Here is an 18,840-nt window from a genome sequence, read left to right on the forward strand (position 1 = left end):
GTGAGCCCGGGGGTGAGCTCTGGCCCTGGGGACCGTGGCAGCACAAGGACTTACTTTCGTGTAAGGACACCTGACAATTTGGCATCCTATTAAGTGCAGCATTAGAATATTTCAAAGTTTAAAAGAGACCACACTGTTTTGAACATTCTAAAGCCTTTATTTAGCATCAGGTAGATTATTTCATTATAACACTTGTTAACTTCAAGACAGCCATTAAAATAACTTACTGGCAGCTACCTAAGGCCCCCTGGAGCAATATCTCAGTCTGGGGTTGGGTAGATAAATACCGTAAGATTAATGTACCCCAATTAAAGGGGCAAAGCTACTGTACAAGTAGGTCTCCATACGTATCTTAAGTACACAGGTGCCTTGCAAACTTGAAATGCACAAGACCTCCTTTTATATAGTCTGATACTTATAATACATGAGTACAACTGAATTTCTCTGGTGGCATTTGCCACTGGGAGTTGAAGCATTTAAAAAGGTTTCTCATTATGTAATGATGGTGACTAAAATCTATATTTCTGGGGTATTTTTGTGAATTGCTAGGTTTTATACCTATTTTCAATTCAAACATGTACAACTCAAACATTTTAATTCTAACGACATTAGAACAGTGTAAAAGTAAAATCAGAGCACTAAAATAAGCAAACGAAATACCTTTTCCAGTTTAGAATTTTCAAATCGGGAATCTCTCTTCTGAACACTCAGGCATTGTTTTTCTTTTTAGAGGTGGGAAGGGGTACAATTGAGAGGATTAGTAAGAAGAAAAGCCGTCTTCTCAATGCAGTCTTTACAAGATGGCATAACCTCTATATCTGAGCATATAAACATCATATAGGAGAATTCTAAACATTTCGAAGTTAAATCTAAAACATTCAAGCATGACAGCCTAAAAATATTCAAAATAACTTGATTTGGGTTACTATATAATTCCATAAAGCTAAAGTTACATTTAGGTATAAACCTTCAGTGAATACGGCAACAGCAACCATCAAAAAGCATATTCTCCAACAGTTTCCCATACCTCTAGATAAAACAGTATTCCAAATAAGCGTGTCGGGATAGCAAAATTACCCATTCTTCCAAAGACTTTCATCACCAGTATCCACCTTATGCCCTACTTTTGTTGGGTGAAATGCAAGTTATCATGAGAGGATTTTTTCTCTTTTCAAAAGATGAGTAGAAAGAAAATTTTAAAACACAGGTTTAAGTCTTATCTGTAGATTAGCCAAATGCCCCAACTTGTCTATGTTTTAATAAATGTCAGGCAAATTGAAGTAGTTTCTGTCCCAGTAGCTGCCCGAGTAAAGCCAGTCCTGGGCTCCGCTGTAGGGATTAGGGCCTTGATGGAACCACCTGTTTAAAGAGGAAAGACAACTGTTATGGGGGAAACTCTTCCCGATCACAGGGTCCCTGCTGCTTCACTAGCTTGCAGACTCCCCTACTGCAGCGATTCACTTTGTCCTGTGAGTCAGGGATTTCCGAAGAGACTTTAAAGTGCTTTTACAGAGCACATATATAGAATAATTTTCCGAAATATGTAATGAGACCACCCAAAAGGTTTAAGGATTTTCCACAGCATTCAGCAACAGTACTTGTCTAATTGTTCACCTAGGCCCATTCCTTAAAAGCATTCTATTAAGCAATGGGGAATAAGGCATTAGAATACAGAAATTAACTTTTACCACTTACCTACAGTAACACGAAGGTGCCTGATTCAGAGTAAATGCCACCTCACCACCAAACTCTTAGTTTCATTTTACAAAGGAGGAGCTCAATGTCAGAGAAGTTAAATAACTTGCCCAAACTAGTCACTGATATCAAAGTTGTTAAAGACCATGATTTGTCAAATATACTGTTACCCATAATCCACTGAAATTAATCTGATCCAGATCTTCCTGGGTCTTCATTTTCTCCATACTAACAGACATTCATAGGCTGCATCTAGATTTTAACATTTTTCAAATTCTAGAAAGAGCCGCCCTAATTTTGTTGCCCTTTAAAAAACAAGTCATGGGGCTTCCCTGGTCGTGCAGCGGTTAAGAATCCGCCTGCCAATGCAGGGGACACGGGTTCTAGCCCTGGTCCTGGAAGATCCTACATGCCGCGGAGCAACTAAGCCTGTGTGCCACAACTACCGAGCCTGCGCTCTAGAGCCCACGAGCCACAACTACTGAAGCCCACACGCCACAACTACTGAAGCCCGCACGCCCTAGAGCCCGTGCTCCGCAACAAGAGAAGCCACCACAATGAGAAGCCCGCGCACTGCAACGAAGAGTAGGCCCTGCGCGCCGAAACTAGAGAAAAGCCTGCGCACAGCAACAAACACCCAACACAGCCGTAAATAAATTCATAAAATAAATAAATAAATAAATAACAAGTCATCCATTTTCCACATTCCCAGCTTCCTCTGGGTAATGGAAATGAAAAATTATTTGTTCAAATTTCAATTTGTATAACATTTTCTAATATGATTTAGTTTTCAGTAATATTTATGAAAACAGTTTCGTATGTCTTTGTCATTCTTTCCAAATAAATTGCCTCTAAAAATATTTAACAATTAGAGTGAGCTTAGATTTGTTTGGTAAGTCCCAAGTGGTCCTATTAATCACTGCAGCAGCACTAAAAACCCTAAGACACAAAAAATGCTTCAGATGAGGCTAATTCCTTGAAGACTGATACAGTAAATGCCCACTAGGCCAGATTTTCTAGAATATTACATATATTATTTTGCTTTGGGGACTTTTCCCTAATTAGAAAAATTAGAAGTCTACTTTAAATGATCAAGATATGTGTGTTTCAGACTTTGGTAACCAAGCTGGAAATACTTTAAGGAACCACTGTTTGATCAAAGTCACAGAATTTTTGTCTAATATGAAGTATATAATTTTACTCCTTTTGGTCTCAAAAGTCCACGTAGTAAAAGCACTTTTGTAGTCAGGCTTAGTAAAATCAAGCACTTCAGAAAATCAGGCAAATCAAAATCAAGGTAACCAAAAAAAATTCTAAAAATTAACCAAGCCTCAGGCCTGTGCCACAGGATTTCTTCCATACAAAGTGGACAACTGGAAAGTCAAGTGCAAAGAGACTGTGCAGAACAGTAGATTCAATAGCAAAGAATGTATTTTTGTTCACACACAAGCCAAGTGCTCTAAAGGCCATGTCTGCAAGGCCTCCCTTCGGGGAGCACTCCTTGGAGAGAGTTGCAACATGGCACGAAAGATGAGCACCTCGGATCTGAAGGTCTGATACCAGGGATTAGAGTTTCTCTCAACATCTAGTCTCTTAATTTCCGGCACTCATGTCTGGGAAACTCTGCTGCCATCAGTGTACCCCCCTCCACATACAAAAAAGTCCATGCTGTCTTTTCAAAGTCTTATTAAACATTTTAGGCAAGCAGAGGCAAAAGAAAAGGAGGGAGGGGGGTGAGGAGATGTCTTTGTTCTTTGTGACCCTTTAGTCAATGTTTCTGAGTCTACAGAGTCCATGGGTCTGTATCAGTAAAATAACATTAGATAAAATATTAATTCTGCACGATGCTTGCATTGGGGGAAGAGATGACGTCATCAAACTTTTTTGGCCTCACCACCCGCCTTCTCTTCAAATCCTGTGTCTATCGCCAGTCCCCCCACTTTCTCCCCACATAACCCCACTTATTAAGGTCTCTGGGCTCCTCTAGGAAAACAGGGCAGGATCACAAGCAGCCACTTCCATATGCAGGAACCACAGTTTAAAGCCTGAAAAATCCCAAAGCTGGAACTCTTTTCAAATGAGTGAAACTGGTGTCAACAGGAAAGCCAGCTTTTAGTGTGGAAGAACTGGGGACAGGTTACACAATAAGGTTCTGGGTTTGATTTCTGAGGGCTGGTTTCAGCTCTACCTGGCAGAACATGCTCCTTTACAAACTGCCCCATCCCCGCCCCGACACAAACGGAACCACGCTGTTCAAAAAGCACGTGATCAGCCAGGAGTAGACCCAGTCAGTGAACGCCACCTCTCACACTACTGGAAAAAGACTCCAAGCACATATTCATTTGGACAAAGGGTCAGTAGGGTCATTTTTAAGGTCTGTATATTCATATAAGAACTACTGGTGCTAAGAGACAGCAGTGGAAGCAAGCACGTGCAAGGCTCCAAAGTGGAGCTCACAAACGTAGCTTCTGGTTTTTATTTTCAGGCTAACACAGAGCTGTCTAAAGCTCCTTACTTTCTGCACGTAGGACTTTACCTGACAGTAATACTTTTCTCTTACTTTGCACACTTGAAAATGTGGCCAGAAAAATAAAGGAGTTAATAATCAGAAATAGGGAATCCCCTGGTGGTCCAGTGGTTAGGACTTGGGGCTCTCACTGCCGTGGGCCCGGGATTCAATTCCCTGGTTGGGGAACTAAAATCCCGCAAGCTGTGCGCTGTGGCCAACAAAACAAAACAAATTAGAAATACAGTACAAAGTGGGTTTTCCGCAGAAGAGACTAGAAACAATGATTAAAATCTATCAAATCTTTTCAGAAGGGATTGCAGGAAGGCACTGTGCTTTTGGTTTTTGTGGTTCTTTCTAATCATGGTCTGCGGCATACTTGTCCTTGAGCGAGTCTCTTAAATGAAATACACCAGCATTTGGTTTCTTCACATACAACGAGGGGACTTCCAGACTAATGGCTTTCTAGTGGTTTCCCAGATCCTGTGTGTGTGTGTGGGAGGGAGAAGGCGAGCCCTACCGCTCAGCTCCCACCCGAGCAGCCTGGTGGCCATGTGTTTTATATTTGTAGATTCTTTACGTGTTCGTTGGCAAAAAAGATTTTGATGCTAACAAAAAAGTCCAAAAACCACTGGACTAGATGCTATCTAAGGTCATTTCTAGTTCTAATAACTGTGTAAGACGCAAAAGGGCTACCAAAAAATATCTACTAAACGGCTTGTGAAATTATGCCCATATTGGCTCTGAAATTTATTTAATAACTTTGAATAATGGGACAACAGTTTCTATTACATAATATAAATGTAGAAAATGTTTTTATTCTATTCCTATTTACAAGAGATTCTATTACTCAATACAAGTGACTAAGTAACTCCTGATTCTTAAAAAGAACAAACTTTCAAAACTCGCAAATTTTATTGCCCAGTTTCTGTTGCTGAATGGAATCCAAGATGTCACTTTAACAAATCGTATTTCCAGGACATGTCAAGTCCCTTGTGTTTGGAAGAGTAAAGGCATTGTCTAAATATCCGTGATACATGATATATGTAATAAGCTAATGGCCCTGTAATTTACTCATATATGAGCAAATGGCTCTGAACCTATTTCATGCCAAAATCTGTAACTCTGCCTTCCCTCTTAAAAATAGAAGAGACAGTGTTCTGCTGGATAAGAAGGAAAGATAGTTTGTGTAACTGACACTTACCTGTGGTAATTGTGTAGGAACATTTTAACCTTACCTTCCAAACAGTCCTTTCTCTTTGCACACATGCGGCCCTTTCAGCTTGAACTTAGCCAGTGGAAAATACTTGACAACTCGCAGGGCACAGTGAGCCAGGCTCTGCAGTCCCCCGTCTGCCAGCCCCCCCCACCCCAAGCTCCTCATCGCACCTCGTCTTCCAGTCCTCCTCCAACTTGGACCTGTTCTTGCGGGCCGCTCTTTGTTTCTCCTCAAGTCGCTTTTTTTCTTCACTAGCTTGATCTAGAATCAGCACAACAGTGAAAACCGTTACTCTACACGTAGAGACTGCCCGGCACAGCACTCAGTACCATCACTTTACGGAGTCAGGTATCAGCACATCTCCATCTTATCAGAACATGAACACCACAAAATTTATCCTGTCAAAATTTTTTTTTTTTTTTTTTTTTGAGGTACGCAGGCCTCTCACTGTTGTGGCCTCTCCCGTTGCGGAGCACAGGCTCCAGACGTGCAGGCTCAGTGGCCATGGCTCACGGGCCTAGCCGCTCCGTGGCATGTGGGATCTTCCCGGACCGGGGCACGAACCTGTGTCCCCTGCATCGGCAGGCGGACTCTCAACCACTGCGCCACCAGGGAAGCCCTATCCTGTCAAAATTTTAACATATCCCCAGGTTCGCACTCAACACCCAGTCCTCTCCTACAGCTTTTGCCCTTGACAACCTCTGCATTTACCCAAGGTGCCGGCTTACTCTTAAGGCCAAAAAAAAATCATGTTAAAATGCTTCAGTGAAAACTTGGGTGGAAAAACTGAATACACGTGAAAATTTTCTAAATTCTTAGTGAGACCTCACAGAGCTCCTCCAGATTCCGTTCGTAAGAAATTCAAACCGTTTTCCAAAGCGCTGTCGCACTGTCTCACGGATAATTCACAGGGAGGGTCAGTGTTTAGTTAGAGCAGGTTTCTCAGCCTCAGCCCTGCTGACACGCTGCACCCCATGATTCTTCGTAGGGGGCTGTCCTGGGCACGGCAGGACGTTAGCAGCACCCAGGCCCCCATCCACTAGATGCCAGCAGCAGTTCCCCAGATGTTTCAGCCAAAGTCTCTAGACTCGGCCACACGTCCCCTGGAGGAAAAACTGCCCCCATTCTGAGAACCACTGAATAAGAAGAAATTTAACAGCACAAAATAAAATGTCAGAATTAACCAAGGCCAAGCACTTCTTTGAGGCTCACAAGGTGCTATTTAAATTCTGAAATATGTAGTGAAATAACTAGTCAGAATGTAGTTAAAAGTTGATAAATGTGGTATTATTGTCCCAAATTCTCCTCTGATATGTCAGATATGCCTCTGGCCGTATGTATTACATTAAATTAGGGAGTATCACTGAGACAATGAAATATGAGCGGCTGAGGTCCACCTCAGATTCCCAAATTTTAAACCAAAGTTTCTGAATCTAAATTGAATTTTAATTAAAAAAAAAATCTCTAGAGACTTCCCTGGTGGTGCAGTGGTTAAGCCTTCACCCTCTCAATGCAAGGGGCCCGGGTTACACCCCTGGTCGGGGAACTACATCCCACCTGCCGCAACTAAGGAGCCCACGTGCCGCAACTAAGACCCGGAGCAACCAAATAAATAAATACTTTAAAAAAAAGTCTCTAAGAGAGACTAAAGATGGTTGTGCTAACATAGTAAAGTGCTGACAGTAACCAGGAGTAAAACAAACCACCCTCCTCAAAGAAATCAATCTTCACTGGTGCCGCCATCAGGTGCTGGTTACCTATTTCCCCATTTTCCATGGCTCTGATGTCAGGACGTAGCCTGCAGTCTGTCTTAGGAATCACACCCTCCATTTCCTTGTCTACTTCATTCAAAACCATTGCAAAGCTAGTAAAATTATACATCTGAAAAGAAGAAAATGTTCAAATTAACATATACCGGGGCATAATGCAGAATGAAACCCTGAAGGCAGAAACAGTTGACCATGACCCCCTGTTCTGTGGTGACAACGGTCTTTCTCAGACCACACATCTCAGTGTTTTCACCCAAGTCTGTGCCACCTGTGGGAATCTGTCTCAAAGAAAGCCCCACAGCAGGCCTCCCAGCATGAATATCTTCCACCACCATCACCTCGAAGGAGAGATCCAAGCAAACCCAACATTCTCTGTTCTTCACTTAAATCCTTACTTGCTAGATCTGGCTGCACCACCTTGCATTTAACGACAGTCAGTCTTGCCCCTCAGTAATTGTTAAGGAAGCCCCCCAAAGCCTCACGCCAAGGCGTCCTGGCCAGCCAGACACCAGGAGGCCTGGGCGGCACGAATGCCCCGTCCCGGGTTAGAAGCCACAGAGGGACGACTTAGGAGCTTTTGATGACCACCCGCCTCCTCCTGGTCCCGCCTGGGCCGGGGGAAAAGCACCGTCAGAGCCCAGTAAACAGGAGGCCGCACTCAGCACGCCCAGCCTCACCTGGGTCGAATTGGGAGGCCGCGGGGCTATTCGCCACAGGAGAACGCTCCCAGGAATGACAAACACGCTCTCGGAATCTGGCATTGGCATTTCGTCTGACTCCTCAGAAGCGCTCATCTAGAAGAACCAACAGACGAACAAATGTTTTCAAAAGAATATACTTACAAATTGTAAAATAAACACCGCTGACTGCACAGCATTAGGATGTAACTGTACGAGGGCCGGGGCACCATGACTTTCTCGTTCTCACATCCTCACCTTTCAACACAGGCCAGGGAGCCAATAAATGCAGGCCTAGTGAGTAAGCGCTGCGAGCCTCGTGAGCCTTATGTGTGGTCTCATTTAGGGTTCTGTGCATTCAAGCCATTACCATCACCATCATCATGCCTTTACTATCATGTTGTAATATTTTTAAAGTTTTTTTTTAAAGCCAAAATAACTCACTTAAGTATTGACTGGAACATTATGAGAGCAAGAAAAGATTAAATTCTTGGAGCATTTAACTAAATTTATCAACAACACAAACCAGTAGGGATCCTGAAAGCATTCTATAAAAAGAGGATTTAAAACGATGTAAGGCTAGGGGCTTCCCTGGTGGCTCACTGGTTAAGAATCCGCCTGCCAATGCAGGGCACACGGGTTTGAGCCCTGGTCCGGGAAGATCCCACATGCCGCGGAGCAACTAAGCCCGTGCGCCACAACTACTGAGCCTGCGCTCTAAAGCCTGCGAGCGACAACTGCTGAGCCCGAGTGCCACAACTACTGAAGCTGATACTACACAACAAGAGAAGCCACCACAATGAGGAGCCCACACACAGCAACGAAGACCCAACACAGCCAAAAATAAATAAATAAATTTATAGTCAATCAATCAATCAATCAATGAAAAAGATGTAAGGCTAAAAAAGAAACTAACATTTCCTCTGGTTGCACGCCCCCCCCCCACACCCAACCTGGCAGAGCTGCTAGCAGCTCTCTGTATATTTAGTCCTTATGTAATAAACTCAAAGTTTTTTTAATAATTTTTAAAAAATATTTATTTTTAATTTATTTATTTCTGGCTGTGTTGGGTCTTCATTGCTGCACGCGGGCTTTTTCTAGTTGCAGCGAGCAGGGGCTACTCTTTGTTGCAGTGCGCGGGCTTCTCATTGTGGTGGCTTCTCTTGTTGCAGAGCACGGGCTCTAGATGCGCAGGCTTCAGTAGTTGTGGCTCGTGGGCTCAGTAGTTGTGGCTCACGGGCTCTAGAGCGCAGGCTCAGTAGTTGTGGTGCACGGGCTTAGTTGTTCTGCGGCATGTGGGATCTTCCCAGACCAGGGTTCGATCCCGTGTCCCCAGCATTGGCAGGCGGATTCTTAACCACTGTGCCACCAGGGAAGCCCACCCATAAAATTTTATATATAAAGAATTTAAGCCTTTGGAAGGCTAAGTCATATTCCCAATGTCACAGTTACCAAATCTAGAACTACTGGCTGAGATATTCAACTTTAAAAACAGCAGCAGGGAAGGGACAACACTGGTGACAAGCTCCCCCAAGGCATTTAAATACGCTCGGGAACATCAGAAATCCACGGTGGCCGATGCCCATGGGAGGCAAGAGTAGACACAGGGTGAGCATGAGGCTGACTTCTCTCTCCAAGGGGCAAGGCCGTTTTTCTACAAAGATTGACCGGGGATTTTCGGGACATGAGGGAGATTTTCTGGAATTTCGCCAAGGCCCTCCTCTGCCACCTCCCACCTCTGTAAAAGGAGGACGAGGCCCTGTCTTCGCCAAGCTGCCTTGTGCTGGCTGAGCCACCGCCCAGGAGTTCGGGTTGGGGCCTGGTATCCTGGAGCATTCCCTCTCCAGCCCCGTCAGTCTTGGGGTCACTGCAGAGAAGCATCAGTGCAACCCCCGGAAGGAAGGAGAAGCAGCGGAGACCCAGGTGGAGGAGGAAAGTGGACTGTGCCCAGAGATGGAGGCAGAGGGAGGGGAGAAGGGCCCAGCCAGGGAAACGCCACTGCCGTCAACTGCACCAGCTGCTCTGCCTCCGGGACCCCGGTAACCGGTTTACAAAGAAAGCCACTCAGACATACACCTTCTGTTTTTGAGGAAGGTTAGGGGCTTCCTAAACTCTTGCATGTGTAAGAGTCACCTGAAGGGTCCCAGAGAGCTCGACACGGTGGGGCGAGGGGAGCCGGAAGCTCTGAGATGGTGCTTCGGTGGCCGGTGTGATGCTCAGAGCAGACGGGGGGCCTGAGCTGTCCTCACCAGGAACCCCAGACCTCCGTCAACTCATCTGACATGTGGGTGCTATTGCTGTACCCATTTTATAAATGAAGGTGCTGAGGCGGAGAGAGGGTGGGAATCTGCCCGAGACTGAACCACTCAGAAGTGGGAGAAGCGGGATTCTAAGCAGAGCTCGTGCTCTGAATCGTGATGTCCGTTACTGGAAAGGCATCAGTCCTCCAACGCTTCCTGTCCAAATAGGTACAAGCTCTCTTTAGCTCAGTCTGCTGAGAGGTCCAGCCTCCCGGGGCCCTGTGACGAAAACCTGTGGCCTCACACGGGGAGAGTCTAACGTTAAACTGTCCCGTTAGGAGAACGCTTAGTAAGAGGAGGACAGCCGTCCAGGAATGAATCCCTTAACTGCGATGCTCTCAGCTTCAGGGATCTCGGATACAAAAGGGCAACACAACTGCTGCAAGCATGAAAACGTATGTGATCATTCTGGGTGAAATTTCAAATATTCAAATGATCTCAACTGCTAATGCACATAAACAGAAAGGAGGACAAGGACATTGGTCTAAGATGAACTCCAACTTTCCAAAGCAATGTTGAGTTCTATGCCGCGTGTATAACTGCATGGTACACACCCGTACTCCACGGGAGATTATGTCAAACATTCGCTACCAAGGCGGATAACTGGTTCATTAAGAAGGTTCAAGGAGAAAAATTACATGCATTAGCACCAAGCATAAGAGGTCACACTGTGACCCGCTAACAGGCCACCTCCAAAAGGATTAGTACAAATTTAAAGAGTCCCGTGATTCCTTCGATGCCACCTTCCGGGACGTTCACCTGTTTGCTGTTCTTCTTCTCTTCAGTGTTTTTCTTATCATTTTTTTTGTAAGCATCAAATGTGGCAGGGTCAACACTGTACAAACATTCTGTCCACTTCCCATAGAGGGCACAGAGCTTCTTTTTGCTGTCAAGAGAAACCGATGTTTAGCCAGAAATTAAACCAGCGTTTTGCTGTAACTGAGTATTACTATAAAGATGCTTACAAATCAGATTCTTTAAAGAAATAAATATTTCCTTGCAGAAGAAAGAGTTTTTCAATTTACTGAAATGCTTGTTTCCTAGATAATGGCAGATTTTAATAACACTTTATTTAGTGAACGACACCTATACCAGTCAGCATTTAAAATGGAAACTTTACCTTTTATCTTGAATGTAGCCTTCAACTTTGTGTAACTCCTTACCAAAAAGGCCGCATGGCTTAAAATTCAACACACATTTGTCCGCAGTCCTGTAAAGGAGATAGTGAGCTCAGGTTACCATTCAACACAGAAGCCACTAGAGAGAACAGTGACTGTGAAAACCTTTCTCACAGCAGCTGCTGCTTACTGACTTCCTAACGCATGCCGGGCTCCACACAGAGAGCATCATAATTAACCCATAATCAGTACTCGACCCACCACGGAGAAAATGTAAAGCAAGGTTCATAAAAAATAAGGGACTTGTTGTTATGGAATGAGTGTTTGCCCACCAAATTCATGTAGTGAAGCCCTAGTCGCCCACGCGAGGGTATTTAGGGGTAATTAGGTCATAAGGGTGGAACCCTCATGAATGGGATCAGTGTTCTTCTAAGAAGAGATACGGGGAGACGATCGTTCCCTCTGCCATACAACGATTTGAGAAAATGGCCAACTTCAAACCAGGAAGAGGGCCTTCACCTAGCATTAAATCTGTCAGCACCCTGACCGGGACTTCCCAGCCTCCAGAACCATGAGAAATAAACGTCTGCTGTTGAAGCCACTCGGCCCATGGTGCTCTGTTACAACAGCCCGAGCCAACTAGGACACTGGCCTAAGGTCACAGAGTAGGATTTGAACCCAACTCTTCTCAACTTTCGTGTTTCTCCTGCCACCCATCCCCACGTGAACAATGCAAACTAATCAGGATCAGCAAAATGAGCTGAAGGAGGGGGGAATGAACATTCCCCAAGGCTGCAGAAGCTCTGAGTTCCCCAGTCTCCCCTAATCAGAAACTTTAACATAAAATCTGTTCATTAAATAGATGGGCTTTATTTACTCCAGAGCTATACTGCCTGGTTCTTAAATCATCATCAGGCTGTACTAGAACGTTTGTAAAAAGACTACTGGCACCCTCTGATGACGACTGAAGGCACAGGGGAGGAGGACGAAGCATCTCACTTGTGGTTTGTGATCTCCACGTTGCCGTACTGCTCAATCCAGAGCTTCCCCACAATGATGTTATGTACACAGCAGGTAGGATTTGTCCACGTATATGCTTCATTGTGTCTAGAGAGCAAAAAGAAAACCAAAGCCCAGAAAAATAAGTGAGAAGTGTTACTCTGTTTAAAAAGTGCATTTGCCTCAAACGCTATTACTCAGGATAACACATCAGACTGCTGGAGATGACTAAACTCTAAGACCGTAAAAACTCTGCTGGTGTTAATCACAGTAAAATAGGTATCATCTGACTCCTCTTACTGTTTCTTAAAAGGATACAAAAGCTTAAGAAAAAAATTCTATCTTTCTACCAAACTCCAAATTAAACTATGTACATAATCATCTTAAGCATTCAAAAGTTTGGTGAAAACATAATAAACAAAATTAAATTAGAAGTAGAAAACAGTCTATTTAGTACTTTCTAGTTCACCGAAGGGAAAAACTTGTGTATGTGAATAAGCTCCAATTTTACACATCCTTTGCTTTTGAAAACATTCGTTTTACATCTTCGTACATTTATGTCTCAATTTATTTTTAATTTACACACAGTAAAATTCACTTTTCTTGGTGTATCTAGTTCTGTGAGTTTTAGTGCATGTGTAGATCTTTGTAACTACAACTATAATCACAATATAGAACAATTCCATCACACCATCCACAAATTCGCTCATGCTGCCCCTCTATGGTCAAACCCTCCCCCAACCATAGTCCCTAAACAACTCATTTGCTCTCCATTGCAATAGTTTTGCCTTCTCCAGAATGTCATATAGGTGGGATAATACACCATGTAACCTTTCAAAATTAGTTCCTTCATTTGTATAATCCATTTTAAATTCTACTTATCAATAATTTGCTCTCTCTTATTTCTGAGTAGTATTCTACTGTATGGATGTATCACAGTTTAACCATTTACTTACTGAAGCATGCTGGGTTGCTTGGTGATTACAATTAATAGTACTATAAACATTTGGGCACAGGTCTTTGTGAAAATGTTAAGTCTTTATTTCTCCAGAGTAAACACCTAGGAGTGGACTGCTGAGTCATCTGGTTAACACAGGATTAACTCTGTAACCCTATGTTATCTGGTTAACATAGGGTTAACTCTGTTCTCCAGAGTGGCTCTGCCATCTTAGATTCCCCCCAGCAATATATGAGATTTCTGGTTGCTCTACATCCTTGCCAACACTTGGTACTGTCAGTTCTAAAAATTATTTTGATTTTGGACATTCTAACAGGTGTGTAGTGGTATCCCACTATGATTATGTATTTCTTTAATGACTAATGCTGTTGAGCATGTTTTTGTGTGCTCATTTGTCATCCATATATCTCTTTGGTGAAGTGTCTGTTCACATCTTTTGCCCAATTTCTTATTGGGTTGTTTGTTTTCTTATTGTTTTGAGAATTCTTTACACATTCTAGATACAAGTCCTTTGTTGATAAATGATTTGCAAATAATGTTTATCTATCTATGGCTCCTCTCCATTCTCTGAAGAGTGTTTGTCATTGAGCAAGAGTTTTTCATTTTGACAAAACCTAATTTATCAATTTTGTCTTTTCTAGACTGTGCCTTGGTATTATATCCATAAGATGTCATTGCCTAATCCAAGGTCATAAAGGTTTTCTCCTGTTTTCTTCCAAAAGCTTATAATTGTATATTAGATTTTAGCCTATAGTCTATTTTGAGTTCATTTTTGTTTAAGCTGTGAGATGTAAGTTGAGGTTCATTTTTTTAACATACGTACTTCCAACTGTTCCCACACCATTTGTGGAGAGGACTATCCTTCTTCACTGAATTGGGTTTTTACCTTTGTCAAAAATCAATTGACCATGTTTCTGTGGGTCAGTTTTTGGACTCTATTCTCTGTTCCCTTGATGTATGTGTCTATCCTTTTGTCAATACAACATTGTCTTGATTACAACAGCTTTACTGTTAAGTCTTAAAATTAGGAAGTGGGAGTCCATCAATTCTGTTCTTCCTTTTCAAAGCTGTTTTGGCTATAGTGTTTCATTTGCCTTTCCATATAAATTTTAGGATCAACTTCTCTTTATGTATCAAAAATCATCCTGGTACTTTTAAATTTAGATTGTGTTAATATAGATTGCTTATAGATCAATTATGGGAAAACTAACATCTAAATTATATTAAGGATTCCAAGTATGGTGAGACACAGTATGACTCTCCATTACTCATAGTCTTTGATAACTGGAATCAGTGTTTTATAGTTTTCAGCATGTGGATCGAGAACATATTTTATTATCTTCATTCTGCTATCAAGCCTATCCAGTTATTATTTTTGTTATTGTATTTTTTCAGTACTAAAATTTCCAGAAATACTTTCATTTCTTTGCTCCAATGTCTTTCTATTCATTTTAAGAGTTCATCTTTATGTCATGGAGCATAGTTATAAGAGCTGCTTTAAAGTCTTTGATACAGATTTCAATATCTGAGTCACCTTGGGATTAGAGTCTGTTTATTGTTTTTTCTTTCTTTTCTCTTTCTCTCTCACACAAGGAGATCATAGAGTACTAGACTTTCTCTGACTTATTTTGCTTAGCATAATGTCCTTGAGGTCCATCCATGTTGTTGCAAGTGGCAAAATTTCATTCTTTTTTATGGCTAATATTTGTGTGTGTGTGTGTGTGTGTGTGTGTGTGTGTGTGTGTATGCCACAATTTCTTTGTCCATTTATCCAATGATGGACACTTGAGTTGTTTCCGTATCTTGGCTATTGTATGGAATATGTATAATATGTATAATAATGCTGCAATGACATGGGGGTGCAGATATCTTTTTGAGTTAGTGTTTTTGTTTTCTTTGGATAAATACTCAAAAGTGGAATTGCTGGATCATAGTAGCTCTACTTTGAATTTTTTGAGGAACCTCCAAACTGTTTTCCATAGCGGCTGCACCAATTTACATCCACCAACAGTGCACAAGGGCTCCCTTTCCTCCACATCCTCACCAACATTTATTTCTAGTCTTTTTGATACTAGCCTTTCTCACAGGTGGGAGGTGATACCTCATTGTGGTTTGATTTGCATTTCCTTGATGGTTAATGATGTAGAGCATCTTTTCATTTACCTGTTGACTATCTGTATGTCTTCTTTGAAAAATGTCTATTCAGATCTTCTGCCTACTTTTTAATTGGATTTTTTTTTCTTGCTATTGAGTGGTATGCATTCTTCATATATTTTGGATGTTAGCTCATTATCAGATACATGATTTGCAAATATTTTCTCCTATTCAGTAGGCTGCCTTTTCATTTTGTTGTTCATTTACCCACAGTAAACACTTTACTGTGCAGAAGCTTTTTAGTATGATGTAGTCCCACTTGTTTATATTTGCTTTTGTTCTTTTTGGTGTCAGAGTCAAAAAATCATTGCCAAGACCTATGTTAAGGAGCCTACCGCCTATGTTTTCTTCTAGGAGTTTTATAGTTTTCAGTCATATGTTCAAGTTTGTAATCCATTCTGAGTTAATTTTTGTGTATGGTATGAGAGAGGGGTCCAGTTTCATTCTTTTGTATGTGCCTGTCCAATTTTCCCAAAACCATTTATTGAAGAGACTGTCCTTCTTCTGTTGTATATTCTTGCCTCCTCTGTCATAAGTTAACTGACCCTATTTGCATAGACTTATTTCTGGGCTCTCTATTCTGTTCCATTGATCTATGTGTCTGTTTTTATGCCAATACCATATATTTTAATTACTATAGCTTTGTAATATAGTTTGAAATTAGGAAGCATGATGCCTCCAGCTTTGTTCTTCTTTCTCAAGACTGCTTTGGCTATTTGGGGTCTTTTGTGATTCCATAAAAATTGCAGGATTGTCTATTTGTGTGAAAAACGTCATTGGAATTTTGATAGAGATTGCACTGAATCTGTACGTCGCTTTGGATAGTATGGACATTTTAACAGTATTAATTTTTTCAATCCATGAGCACAGAATTAATTCCATTTACAACTGCATCAAAAAGAATAAAATACCTAGAAATAAATTTAAACAAGGAGGTGAAAGACCTTTATATTGAAATCAACAAGACAGTAATGAAAGAAACTGAAGATGACACAAATAAGTGGAAAGGTATTTCATGGCAATCTTTTTTCTATTGCAAAAGAAGAGAACTTTCAACTTAACCTAATGTCTAAGATGTACCAATGTGATTGTTATTTCAATATTTCTCAAAGTGAATTCACTTTAAAAGATGGTTAACCAAAATATTATTACCATGATATATAGAAAGCTTGTCTCATAAGAACTGTCATGCAGTGATTAACTCGTTTTATCTTAAAATAGATCCAAACAAACACCACAGTCAAACATCAAGTTAAACTTTTTACACATACCTAGGCTGATTAACAATGGCTATGGCCATGTTTCTCAAATTCTTTTACATGATGGTAGAAAACTTACACTTCAGAAAAGCAGTTTCTTTGTCTCCACCTTTTGAACAACAAGGTCAAGTCTGTGTGCAAGTGTATATACTAATGAGTAGGTACACATGAAAAGAGTTAAAGGTGTGATTCTGACTCACTCAAGGAGCTCCAACGTGATGGTTCCTTTGGGTTCTGCTTCTACGCTCTTCCCCCAGAACTTCAGTTTGGGATAGATTGAGCCATGAAAGATGAAATCATTGTTTAATCCTTCAGCATGAAATGCACTAATGGGTGGGTGATGGCTGACCTGCTCAGAGATGAGTCTGAAACCAAGGTCATCTCTTAAGATTTAAAAAACAAACAAAAAACGGTAGTGTTATATAATAAACTTATCACAGAATGTATACATTACTGTCATTTCCGTGAAAAAGCAATGTTAAAGTATTAAGGAAAGAGATTTGACGAAGTAAACAATCCTTTGTTATAATCCTGATGGAAGGACAACACATGAGCAATTGCACATATGCAACCCAAACAACTAAAATCAATGTTATTATAAACCTAGCTACTTAAACACATTAAAATAAAGAACACCCACAAGAATTTGGGTGATTTTCATGAATTGACAATATTAGCCATGTAAATTTAAAGCTTATCGTTCCATTTATATTAAGATTGAAGAATCTAATGTATCTCCTTTACAAACATCTAGGGAATAAATGAGATCAAAATTTGTGGAGGGAAGAGAAAGATTCAGAAAAACTAAAGCCAAATGAATTCCCTAACTGTGTGTAAAGAAGCAAGCTACAGCAGGAAATGCAGCTCTAGATACATTCATTGCCGGTATGCCAACAGCATAAGTTTATGCTAATATATTTTATATGCTTATTAAAAAAACCCAGAGACTTCCCTGGTGGTGCAGTGGTTAAGAATCCACCTGCCGGGGCTTCCCTGGTGGCACAGTGGTTGAGAGTCCGCCTGCCGATGCAGGGGACACAGGTTCGTGCCCCAGTCCGGAAAGATCCCACATGCCACAGAGCGGCTGGGCCCGTGAGCCATGGCCGCTGAGCCTGCGCATCCGGAGCCTGTGCCCCGCAACGGGAGAGGCCACGACAGTGAGAGGCCTGCGTACCGCAAAAAAAAAAAAAAAAAAAAAAGAATCCATCTGCCAAAGCAGGGGACACGGGTTCGAGCCCTGGTCCGGGAAGATCCCACATGCCATGGAGCAACTAAGCCTGTACGCCACAACTACTGAGCCTGCGTTCTAGAGCCCGCAAGCCACAACTACTGAAGCCTGTGCGCCTAGAGCCCGTGCTCTGCAACAAAGACAAGCCACCCCAATGAGAAGCCCGCGCACCACAAGGAAGAGTAGCCCCTCCTCGTCCCAACTAGAGAAAGCCTGTGCTCAGCAACGAGGACTCAATGCAGCCAAAAATTAATTAATTAATTAATTAATTTATTTATTTTTTAAACAAAAAACCCCCAAAAAACCCCTATCATGCTTTATGGTCTACATAAGGAGAAAGGATGATTACTAATCCCATGAGATCAGGAATACTGAAATCCTTGTAATGGTTCATTTTATGTATGTTTTCATATTTTTGACATAATTTCTAAAATAATAAATATTATAGACACAAAATTGTTAACTTTCTTCAGTCATACAAAATGTTGGTAAATGCTCAAAAAATATACATTTTCATTTGAAGAGCTATGTAAATCATGGAGATTCAACTATCCACCTGGAATAGTGTGAAAGATCTTACCGAACTAATTCATAAGTCTCTCCCAGAAGTGGGTTGAAAGGCTTTCCAGTGCGTTCCCACTGAGAAGCAACAGCAGATACAGCAAATGCAGCTACACACTGTGGGACAGAGCATTAGGAGAAGTTAAAAATAGCCTTGCTGCCTCCTCATTCTTTCAGGAACTGAAATTCTGCTGAAAACAGTAATTTACAAAATGATTTTGAGGAGTTTAATTACTTTGTATTTTTAACACGGCTTAATAAGCAAACTAATAAGCAAATGTGGATATTCAGAATGAAAATTACTCTGAGACTTCCTAAAGATCATCCCAACTGTGCTACAAATTCTCTCAAGGACTTTTAAAAAACTCTCAAATCCTAAATTACTCTTAATTCCTTT

At 41.5% G+C, this 18,840-nt stretch overlaps 1 protein-coding gene across 12 annotated transcripts in view; it reads right to left on the bottom strand.

Moving 5' to 3' along the window:
- Positions 1-136: 136 nt before the first annotated feature.
- Positions 137-18,840, bottom strand: part of OSBPL1A (oxysterol binding protein like 1A) — a 211,169-nt gene continuing 192,465 nt past the window's right edge. For all 12 annotated transcript variants that reach the window (XM_060028802.1, XM_060028804.1, XM_069541326.1 and 9 more), the window contains 9 exons: positions 18,463-18,560; positions 16,855-17,037; positions 12,284-12,391; positions 11,287-11,376; positions 10,926-11,052; positions 7,867-7,983; positions 7,178-7,301; positions 5,591-5,681; positions 137-1,359 (listed from right to left, as the gene is read on the bottom strand). In XM_060028802.1, coding sequence (XP_059884785.1) covers positions 1,257-1,359; positions 5,591-5,681; positions 7,178-7,301; positions 7,867-7,983; positions 10,926-11,052; positions 11,287-11,376; positions 12,284-12,391; positions 16,855-17,037; positions 18,463-18,560 — 1,041 coding nt within the window. In that variant the 3' untranslated portion in view covers positions 137-1,256. The remainder of the gene's footprint in view (positions 1,360-5,590; positions 5,682-7,177; positions 7,302-7,866; positions 7,984-10,925; positions 11,053-11,286; positions 11,377-12,283; positions 12,392-16,854; positions 17,038-18,462; positions 18,561-18,840) is intronic.

The sequence above is a fragment of the Delphinus delphis genome, chromosome 13, assembly GCF_949987515.2.
Source record: "Delphinus delphis chromosome 13, mDelDel1.2, whole genome shotgun sequence".
NCBI lineage: Eukaryota > Metazoa > Chordata > Mammalia > Artiodactyla > Delphinidae > Delphinus > Delphinus delphis.